The sequence below is a fragment of the Genypterus blacodes genome, unplaced genomic scaffold, assembly GCF_046128005.1.
Source record: "Genypterus blacodes isolate CSIRO-AG114 ecotype Tasmania unplaced genomic scaffold, CSIRO-AGI_Gbla_v1 ptg000040l_1, whole genome shotgun sequence".
NCBI classification, from domain to species: domain Eukaryota; kingdom Metazoa; phylum Chordata; class Actinopteri; order Ophidiiformes; family Ophidiidae; genus Genypterus; species Genypterus blacodes.
Genome location: NW_027466853.1, coordinates 2,393,809 through 2,405,123, shown reverse-complemented (window position 1 = coordinate 2,405,123; position 11,315 = coordinate 2,393,809). Strand labels below are relative to the sequence as shown.

Sequence of the window (11,315 nt, the reverse complement as noted above, 5' to 3'; positions counted from 1 at the left end):
CCGAGGTGGTCCTAGGCTAGATGTGCTATTAAATCCCTCCAGTGGGTTCTGGGTCTACTTTTGGGTCTCCTCCCAGTAGGCCGGCCCAGAAACCATCGAAAGGGAGGAGGAATCCCAACAGCACTGGGATCCTCATGTTTAAATGCTCAGATGTTCAATCCTTGTATAAACAAATAGCATTTTACCCTTCTAATTAAATTAACACTCCTCCTTCCCTAAGCACTATGTCGAATTCAAAGTCATTGTGAATGTCTATATTGCCCTTTTCCATAAAGGTCCAAGTACACCTTTAATCACTGCGCTGTGGTCTTCATTGTTTTTATTGCCCCACAGAATTGCACATATAACTCAATGATCAAGTGCTGCGATCAATGTTAGAATATACATAAGGTAATGTCATAATATCCAAAAGGTCACACATAATAAATATCAACTAAGTTCTGATTTAATGGATATGTTAATGTTGGTGTCAAATTTTTTCATTGAGAATAAAAAATGGGAAATGATTTGTTTCTTCAAAATAGTCCAGGGACACAAAAGAGATCATAGTTAAACACTGACTGAAAGAGTGAGAGAGTGTTTTCTTTCCATTTCTTTCATGAACCTCAATGAATCAGCATCACCCTGGCTACATAATGGTGGAAGTTGTAAGTGTCTATCCCACTGTGATTCTATACATGTGACCCCTGTCTGAGAGCACAATTCAGGACCCAGACCCTGATCCTTACCCAGATCTGTACCACATCACACCTATTAGACCATCATCTTAAGCATGCCTCAGTTTTTCTGTCGAGATCTTTTTCCTATTCACTTCTTCACTGATTTAACCTCGGACACTTTTTCATAATCACAATGTGACAAAATAACTGGGGGAAACTGTGAGAGCACATTTTGAATGGAATGCTCATAAAAATAACCGCCAAATTTCAGACAGCAATTGAAGGGGACATTGTTGCCAAGAGTGAAATGCAACACTGTCTGAACATCATGGGCCGTTACAAAACTTCCCCCTCACAACGGAGCTTTCATCTGATGGGGAAAAACCGGCAGTGTGAAGAAACTAGACAAGAACGTCTTTTCTTCCTTTATTTCTCGGCAGTCATTACATCTGTCAACTACTAAATGCATTCACGACACAATGGAGTGCTGCAAAGCTCATTATTTCCCTTTCATACTGCATATATGCCATCATTTACTGTGGTTTAAATAAACTGTGCTTGTCTCAAAACAAGCTTTTCCATAACGCTGTTGTTGGAGGCTACTGTAGGTGCCAGATCACAGATCACACATCTCCACAGCCTGCCTCTTGGCCGGTAGAAACGGTTCAATTTGTCTAATTCTGTTTGTCAGGGAACGCCATTTTAAATCAAAACATTCCACTGTAATATTTTCTCTGAATTCATTAAAATGCTCTGAAAGCCATAAATATGCACACACATGACTCTCAGGTGCTGGTCCAGCTTCTATTTCCTGTAAAATAATGTAACATCCTGTTTAACAACCGTTCAACTGTACAAACCGTGAACACATTGGCCAAGCTCTGGTGTGTGTAAAACCATTTAGGATGTATTATCCTCCTGTTAGTTTGTAAACTTTTAGAACACAGCAGTCACATGTCCTTAAATCCTATTTACCATTGAATTCATTCAGACACAAACCAAATTGTCCAGGAAGTAAAAATGTACCTTTCTTCTTCCTTTGTTTGACAGGTCTGCCTCAGTGCATAGAAACAACAACAACTCTCACAAACAACAAATGTCATAACTTCACATTTGATTCTTGTCTTTGTCCCCCCACACACACACACACACACACACACACACACACACACACACACACACACACACACACACACACACACACACACACACACACACACACACACACACACACACACACACACACACACACACACACACACACACACACACACACACACACACACACACACACACACACACAAGGTGGGGTTGGTAGAGCTGATTCAGCCCAGGAAGGTGTGGAGCTCCTCTTCTCTGAAACCTAGCTGCTGCACCATCCTAGAAGAGGAAGAGGAAGGTGAAGGCCATACATATTTGAGTAAAATTGAAAAACCTTACTCATGCTTTGTGTCTTTCCTCCTATCAGGGCATTTGATGTGTTCCTCTGCATTAAAGAATGATAAGATTGTTCCGTGTCACATACCCTGTTGTTAGCTCTGAAAAGGCAGTGGGACCACACACACACACATAGCATTTGGAGCCAGGTGGCCTGTCGAAGAATTCCTTCAGCACAGACAAATTCACTCGGCCTTTCCCACCACTCCAATTTTCACAGGGTTCGGAGAGCACAAAGTCCACCTGGAACCTGCAACACATCACAGAGACAAACACACTGAGCTCCATGTGTCAATGGAGTCAAAAGCAACAGATCATTGTGTGTTTGGATGGAAACGACACATGAGGTTCACATTCACTGCATCATTTGGGATGGGACTGTACTGTTTTCACTTATTCGTGAAGTCATAGGTAGGATAAAATGACTTTAAAGTTTGCTTCATCTGACACACCGGTCAAGGAGATGGAAGGAGAGGTGAAACAATTAGTGACCGTCTGACTGAACCACTTCAGCAGGCCCGTTTCACCCCTTTGGTAATTTGCTGTGTGTGACGAGGTGTGAAGATGAGGTGTGCCCACATTTCTCTGTCAAGCTCTTTGTTTTCTTTCCATCCACTGTTACACAATTTGTAGCCCTGCTTATAACTATGTACAGAGGAGACGTAATCACTACCAACAGCAGAACAAAGTGACAACAACATTGACACACTGAACCTTTCATCATTAGCAGCAAGTTCCTCCAGCTCACAGCGCCACAGGATGTCCTTCTCCTGTCTGTTAAAGAACAGCAGCTTGGTGTTTCTAAGGATACAAAAACAGATTTATGGATCGTCACGTTCAAGCTTTGGAGTGGAAGTCAGTGATAGCAAATTTAGATTTTTTTTGTCTGAGAGTTTTGAGAGTTCAGGCCGTAAGGGCTGGGATTCAGATTCAGGTAAGTGTAACTGTAAGAGACCCAAGTACTGAGGTTGTGATGATTCTTATTGATCACTGCCACTGATCCCTGATCCCCCTCGTACGTTTTGGTTTTGGTCGGCCACCCCAAGACTTTCAGTGGCCTCTATCCGGCCCCCCCTATGAAAAATTTCTGGAGGCGCGACTGATCAAGAAGACGGATTTGAGACTCACTGCTCTCATGAAAGCTTTTAGTAAGCACTAGCTAGCTGGCCAGTGCAGCGGTCAATACACTGCAGCTCTCCACCTCATCAGCCCCACTTGCTGTTCACAGTGCTCTCCCAGTAGCTGAGCCTCGTGTTGATAGTAGCAATAATTGATAGAGTACTTTCCTTATGCACTTAGAGTTCATACACTTGCATAGCAGCGCTATCCACTCAGTATGGTTCACATCCTCATCACAGGCATGTGAGTATACTGGTGCTGAATTGATGTCTTTGATTTGCTGACTGGTGACATCTGGTGGTTGTCTGCAACCCCAGGTCTGTAGTTCCAATCCAGAAGGCAGCTATGGTAGCGCAAACACACTTTTATACTTTATATACATGAGAGAGTGTAAGTTTTTGTCATTATTTGAACTAACTGAACGTTAACACCATCCTCATGATATTAGATTCGATTCAATTGAACTTTATTGTCATTGCGTCATACGTCTCTATAGGGGATTATATAGGATTTATTACACATGTTGATAAAGAGCCGCAGATGTTAAAAGTGAAGGAAGTTCCCACCTTATTGTGTCACTGTCCTGTAAGGCCAGCTGGATGAGGCGAGCCATGGGTGTGAACCCTGTGCCTGCTGCTATTAGGTAGAGATGTGTGACATCACGGAGGGGGCGAAGACTGAAAGGACCCTCTGGACCACTGACTGATATATGGTCACCTAGACAACAAAAGCGAACAGAAACATTAAGCAAATGACTAAAACACTGAAAAATAAAACTATAGACCACAAATCTAAATATGTTGAAGTGGTGCCATATTTGTGACATAATAAAAAAAATTAAATAGACCATTTTCATATTAAAATGATAATAATACATGAGAAAAGCAAGCAAGCTGGCACAGCAAGCTGGCACTCCTTGTTCCTGCGGTCTGTGCTGCACTGTTTCCAAGTAATGGCTTACAACTCTGCTAAACGCTTTCATGCCTGTGGGAAGGTACTTCCTCTGAAAAAGGACAGTAACTATCCCCCTTACTTTACGTAATCTTAAATCATGTTCATGCTTTCTGTTATCTAACCCAGCCATTGTTAAACCCATTCAATGACCTGGATGCAGCTTACCTGTGTGAAGGCTGTTGAGATGAGGGGTGAACGCTCCATCAGGATACACTTTGATCATGAGGTAGAGGTCGGATTCCTGTGAGGAGTCATTGGAGGCTGGTGCTAGATTCTGGCCCACTGGTGTGTACGGGCTCACTACTTCAGTGTCTAGATATGGGCAACACAAATGCACATGACACAGGAGCGTAACATCCAAATGCTAAACGCTTACACAGACTGCTGATAGAGATGGACCATTACAGAAGACAGGGGTTATTTGATTAGTTGAGTTGAGTAGTTATGTGCCTCAAGCTCCTAATGCGTATTTGTACAACATCTGTTTGGTTTCTTACTTTGAATGAGGGCTTTGAGGTAGACATGTTTTCCAACAGGCACCTGCATGACCGTCCCACGTGGGAGTTGCAATCTGAACAACTGGGTATTATGGTTCACATCCGTCTTGGACAGCAACACACAATCCCGATAGTGAGGGACTGCAAAAAGGAGAATGAAGGAATGATGTAGACACATTATTTACTCAGCTTCCTGATATTTCATAAGCAAGAAAACACTCATGGTAAGTTCAGTGGAATTCCATCTTGATGAAAGGTCATCAGAATAACTTTTAATAAGGTAAGGAGGGGGGTGATGGGGTTGAAACTAAGGAAAACACCCCATATTCATACAATTCACTACAGCTCTCTTACCAATCAAATCAATCTGGTTTATTATTGTTGTTTTGGGGTATTTAGGAGAAGTTTTTCATGTGGCAGAAATACAGATCATATACTTGCTGTAATCACATCATGGTCATTCTTACTAGGTCAATCAAAAAGTGCCAAACATCAAGAATCCTACCTTGATCTTTTTTATGTAGAAACTTATTGTGGAATTCTAGAGGCTGACCCAGAGTTGTCCATTTTCCTTTGACCAGCTTACGCATGGTGACCTGGATCTTTCCCACTGCACAAGCTGTCTGAACTGTCAAACAAGAGCAACATACATTTAACCCCGGGAAAGACGGGGGGGAATCTCTGCGTGACGATCGGCATCGCATACCTGAAAGACTTTCCTTGACGTCGGCAGTTAGACCTGGAGAAGTATGACATTTACAGTTAAAAGCAGGTTTAACACTGTAAAATACCATCATTGTGAGGGAAAATCACATTTTGTAATTTAAGATTTTTAAGATTTAAGATTTTAGAAGACTTTATTTTTCATTAAATACATTTAAAGAACTGAAACATCTGTAGGTCTTCTTTTCCAGTCAGGGTTTCTCCTGGTACCTCTGCCTTGTAATCTCTAGCTGTGTCTTTCCTTTGGTGTTCATGTGTGTCCTAGACTGTATACATATGAACAAACACTAAATGCCTCTTTGGACACTTTCAGATGTGCAAACATTGCAGCTATTCTGAAATGCTCATCAAAGCCATACAGAGCCATTTAACTTGTACTATACATTAAGAAGGTTTCCCGTTTTACTTTACTTTACTGTTCTCCCCTCTGTTGTCAGTTTTGTTAACTTCCCTTCCTGCACTTCTGCTTCTTCCTTCTTCTGCATCACCTGATTGTCTGCCCCTCCCTTATTGGTTTCCCCTGTTCTTGATTAGTTCCCCTTTGTTCATGTTTCCCTCACCTCCTGTCATAGGCCTCTGTCTTCCAATCACTCGTCTTTTCTCCTCAGGCTCCTGATCCATCATCCCTTTTTTTGTGTATTTAAACTCCTTGTTATATGTTGTTCTTTGCCAATTTGTCATGTTTTCTTGTCATCCTTGGGCATCTTGTTTCCTTCTATATAAGTCCTCACATTTTTCAAGAAAACAATATGAATACATGACTCACGTAAATGCATGATGTAGGACATTTTCCCCAGCAGAACCTCGAGGCGAAAAACACCTGCCTCAAAGTCTACAATGGTACAGCCCGAGCTGGGAATCTATGAGAAGAAGAGAAGGTTAGATAAATGATTCTCATCCACAGCTTTGGCCAATAAAAAACAAGGAAAACCATCAGATCAATTGTTGAAACTTTGAAATCTGAATGAATGATCTCTATCAGCCCAAGTAGTATAATTAAGCTGTAAAATAAATGTTAATACAGGGGATCACTGGGGTGCAAACAGTTTCAATTCTGATCTTGATGTTTAACGAGAACACATAATGTAGTTTGATTAAATCTCATCCACAAGGAAACATGTTGTTGCACCCAAATCCTGCGTTGAAGCAGAAACTCCTTCATTCCCTAACTCTCAATTCCCCTCCCTCTCCCACCAACCCCTGATCCCAAAGTCAAACCTGGCTGTAATGCAAACAAACTCATTTCTGTATGAAGTGCATTCTATGATGGTGCAGTTGCAACCATTTGTTGACTGAATGTGATGAAAGCTCTTTTTGTAAAGCTTGTCAGACTGTATGTGTGCATGCTAGAGTAGTGCTTACCTTTCTTTTTGTATAAATGACAACATTAACTGTGACGTCAGTTTGGAACCAGTCGTACCTACACCAAGAACCAACAGACAGCACAACATGATGTCACTGGTGGTGCACTTATTGTTGAAGGTTTGACTTGTGTGTATCATATTGGGAGTACTTGCATACCGAGGCAAAGTGTCTCTGTCCGTGAGTGGAGCCACTGGGGAGGTAAAGGTGGGGCTGAGCGCTGGTGGAGGAATTATAGCTGAGCAGAAAAACAGCATGAACAAGATCAAAACCACCAATGATAAAGTTCAACCGGGTTTTTATATATACGTACGTACAATATATGAAGCTTTTGTTAATATGCTATACCAGTAGATTTTGTACTCATCTATACAGATACAGATAGAGATGCAGTCTCTCTCTCTCTCTCTCTCTCTCTCTCTCTCTCTCTCTCTCTCTCTCTCTCTCTCTCTCTCTCTCTCTCTCTCTCTCTCTCTCTCTCTCTCTCTCTCTCTCTCTCTCTCTCTCTCTCTCTCTCTCTCTCTCTCTCTCTCTCTCTCTCTCTCTCTCTCTCTCTCTCTCTCTCTCTCTCTCTCTCTCTCTGTGTGTGTGTGTGTGTGTGGATGTGTACCTTTAGTAGCTGTCTTTGTAGCCATCCTGCCTACCAGGCACTCTTTCAGCATGGACTCATAATTTACCCAGCGATGGACCTGTGCAAAAACACATGCATGCTTCCATAGTACATTTAACTCCATCCAGTCACACACATTCACAGTGTACGTACACAACGGCACCAAACTACACTCGGGTGGTATCAATGGAATAATTGATACAACCAGTAAAGACCTATAAGTGGGATGGCTTCTTCTATGCAGCAAAACAAATCCACCTCTGCATGTGTTGGTCTCCTGCATTTGCAAATGTAATATTGATTTTCATTCATCTGTTCATAATTCCCAATTTTCACCTTTTTGTTGAAGAACCTGTGTGAAATCTGGGGCCAACAGTAGCCAGACAGTAGGAAACAAGTAGCCAGCTATGCAGCACTTGCAGTGGACTCGCATTGTTGATCAAATTGATCCGTTTCATTTTGGTCTAAAATTCAGAGCTTCCCATAGTTTAACCTGCTTAGAATGACTCCACAACTTTCAGGAGGAAAGTACTGTATGGGTTCAGTAAGCCTCGTGATCAGAACACATATGGTGATCTGTGTCAAAATCCAAGAAGTTCCATAGGCAAATACACAAACCTACTCAGGTTATGGGTGCTGGGAAGAATTATAGACCATGTTGAAATATAATTGCTATTGACCAAACTGTGACATTGTGCAGTCTGTGCAAACCATTAAGATATTATCCAAATACAGGGGAGGAATTTTGTACTTTAATTAACAATTCTAAGACTGGTATATTTAGTTTGCTTCTCCCATACCTGGTCAAATAGGTCAGTGCCATCTTTTCCAGCTGCCTTCATCAGTTCCTCCTCCCCACCGGGATGGTAGTCCATGTAAGGAGTGATATTGTAAACCATGCCTGAAAATATGCAGAGAGAGAGTTCAATAAGGCTAAACCTCAAATAGCGTTATTCAAAGCACCGGAACACACTGGATGTGTTCATATTTACAATGATGTCGATGTTTCCTGTGGAGAGGGGGAGGCAAGAAGAGGGGTGTGTATGCGTGTGGAACCTAATGATGACAAACTGCTTAGACATATTGAAGTACAGTGCACTGGAGGAGTGAGTTGCCTGACAGAGAGGAAGTTTCATCCTGCTGCACCTGTGCTCACCGCGTATGCAGGTCCAGCAGTCACTTCTTGTGTTGTGTTTCTGGAGTTCTTCCTGTGTCACCTCAATCAGGCGTCCTCTCAGCCCAGTCAGATCTTGACCACTCTTTGAAAAACGGATCCAGTCCATTAGACTGTGGCCCGGCTTCAAGGCCACCTAATGATGTGGGACAGAATAATACATTTGTGAGTGAGAGTCATAGTAAGATGTGAAGACTAGTTCAAACTCATCTTGGGCACGTTTTCCAAGGTCAGATGAGCATGATTCAAACTTGGGTTATGTTTCATTAAGCATGGGCCTCTCCAGATGAGAGCTGTTATTCGAGGGGCGTCCAGTAGCCGAGGACCACCGCTGCCCAGGTTCAGTCTGAGGAAGACCACCATGAGTGAGAATAGACTAAGAGCGAATGAACAAACTGTCTGAATTGCGGACAGCTGAGGAAAGAAGAAGAAACTTTATTGGTTCAAATCACACGCAAACACATCATCTGAAATTTGTCCTGTGTGCTCCTTTTACATATCTCAACACACACATGCATGCATTGCAGAGGGCTCAGGCAGGGCAGCCATGATACGGTGTCCCTGAAGCAGTTTGGGGGGTTTGGTGCCTTGCTCAAGGGCACCTCAGCAGTGCCCTGGAGACGAACTGGCAACTCTCCAACTGCCAGTCCAAACTTTCTTGGTTCATAGGGGGACTTGAACCTGGCCAGGCTCAACTCTTTAATGCAGGCTCAACTCTTTGATGGCATGCGTGTGTTTCAACTCCAACTCTACTACTACTAGTGGTTAACATGTTTAACTTTTAAGTAGTGATTATAATAATATCTATAATAACAGATAGTATCATCGCTGCTGTTTTTTTAATATAAATATCAAGGACCCCAATGGAAGTAATATGTTTGAGAAATAAGTTGCGATGTATCTTGATTTTTACGTCAACTCAACTTCAAATTGAAACATGTTATGAAGTGAAACGGGCTACTTCTTAGATTGTGTGACGCAAAAGACGGACAGACAGGGTGGTGTTACCTTGTTCCTCGCGGAGTTCCCGGATGCAGCGACCCGCTGCTGGGAGCCCGGCGCAGGGAACGCCTGGGTTGGGATGTTCAGCATTGTGTGGACGCTTCGGAAGCAACTCCACTTTGGACAGAGATCTATTTGTCCAGTGTTAGTTAACCACAGCAATACATGAACAACTGGTTATTACCTGGTGTGGAAGCTGGCTCATGTCTAGTGTATGGTGCTAAGCTAGGCTAACACTGCGTACTAGCTTGCGATCTAATAGAAAGAAACATCACGTCACCACACTAAACCTGATTTACAGTTACACCTGCCTTTATAAAGTGATTACTCAGCCAGTAAGGTGTCGGTTGCTGACTACCTCTCTGGTCCAACACTGAAGTAACTCCGCCGCCACACAAAGACTACAGTAAATGTCGCACACTATGTCATAACAGGTAAACATAAAACGTCATCAAGATACGACGCTTCTTCAATGACATGTGCTGACCTCTAGTGCCGATATCAGATATTAGAATTGAAACAAGAATGAAACAATTGAAATCCGTGTAAACGTTTTTTTTTGGGAGCAAATAGTTCACACATAAAATTAAACTCTTTTAATGAAGAATATGATTTAGTATTGTCTTTGCTCATACTGTACATCTTCATTGTAAGGTGCTGTGTAAACTTGCGGTTTGGTGCTACTTTAATTGTAACTTAGATCTTGATAACCACTGCATTAGAATAATGTAACAAAACAACCTACCTGATATAAAACGAGTGAAAGATGAGCCAAGTTTGCGTACTTCCTCTTCCTCTTCATCATCATTATCATCATCATCATCATCATCATCATCATCATCATCATCATCATCGTTGTCGACATCTTCATGTGAATAGTTTTTCTTTTTTATCTGGCATTGTAAAAGCATGACCATTATCATACTAACTTTGCTGCAGTAATCCAAGTGTAACAAACTGTGACTTCCAGCATGAGCTTCAAACAGTGAGACACCCAAAGGCTTTACACCTAAGGACTAATCTGCTAAGACTATTTATGTGAGTGAGACAGAGAGAGCGCAAGAGGGAGTGAATGTGTGTGTGTGTGTGAGAGAGAGAGAGACAGAGACAGAGAGATAGATAGATAGATAGATAGATAAAGAGAGAGAGAGTGAGTGAGTTAGAGAGAGAGAGAGAGAGAGAGAGAGAGAGAGAGAGGGAGGGAGTGAGCTTGTGTGTGTGTGTGTGAGAGAGAGAGAGAGAGAGAGAGAGTCAGAGAGAGGGGGAGAGACAGAGAGAAAGAGAGTGAGTGTGTGTGTGTCTGTGTGTGTGTGTGGGAGGCAGTAGCTCAGTGGGTAGAGCTTCCGCTTGGGAACTGGAGGGTCGCCGGTTCGAGTCCCTGCCAAGGTGCCCCAGAGCAAGGCACCGAACCCTCAATTGCTCCCCCCTCTGCGTAGGGTGGTAATGTAATGTAAGTCGCTTTGGATAAAAGCATCTGCCAAATGCTTGTAATGTAATGTAATGTAATGTGTGTGTGTGTGAGAGAGAGAGAGAGACACACACACACACACACCCACACACACACACAGAGTGTCCTCTTCAAGGATCCATGTTCTGAAATACAATCTGCAAACACACACTTTAATAACACTGTCATGGAAATCATTCATGCCAGATTTTAGTCCCAGGACAATGGAGTTGACGGCCCTTGTGCCCGTGAGGACACACACACACACACACACACACACACAGACAGAGTCAGACAGAAACTGGGCAATCCCTCACTTCACACAGTGTTT

At 42.6% G+C, this 11,315-nt stretch overlaps 1 protein-coding gene across 1 annotated transcript; it reads right to left on the bottom strand.

The window, feature by feature from the left end:
* Nucleotides 1–427: 427 nt before the first annotated feature.
* Nucleotides 428–9,963, bottom strand: cyb5r4 (cytochrome b5 reductase 4). The gene is made up of 15 exons (XM_076148445.1): nt 9,544–9,963; nt 8,518–8,671; nt 8,162–8,262; nt 7,362–7,440; nt 6,911–6,989; nt 6,752–6,809; nt 6,156–6,249; nt 5,373–5,405; nt 5,172–5,294; nt 4,667–4,807; nt 4,335–4,481; nt 3,782–3,932; nt 2,811–2,897; nt 2,185–2,346; nt 428–2,039 (listed from the first exon to the last, which is right to left on the bottom strand). The coding sequence occupies exons 1-15, from the start codon at nt 9,625–9,627 to the stop codon at nt 1,985–1,987; spliced, it is 1,548 nt and encodes a 515-aa protein (XP_076004560.1). The 5' UTR covers nt 9,628–9,963; the 3' UTR covers nt 428–1,984.
* Nucleotides 9,964–11,315: the final 1,352 nt, after the last annotated feature.

Excerpts from the sequence above, each read along its gene's own strand:
- cyb5r4 (XM_076148445.1), bottom strand. The coding sequence starts at position 9,627 with ATGCTGAACATCCCAACCCAGGCGTTCCCTGCGCCGGGCTCCCAGCAG. Across the intron at positions 6,810-6,910 it reads GACAGAGACACTTTGCCTCG|GTACGACTGGTTCCAAACTG; the intron begins GTATGCAAGTAC and ends TTCTTGGTGTAG. Across the intron at positions 4,482-4,666 it reads CCTCAAAGCCCTCATTCAAA|ACACTGAAGTAGTGAGCCCG; the intron begins GTAAGAAACCAA and ends GCCCATATCTAG.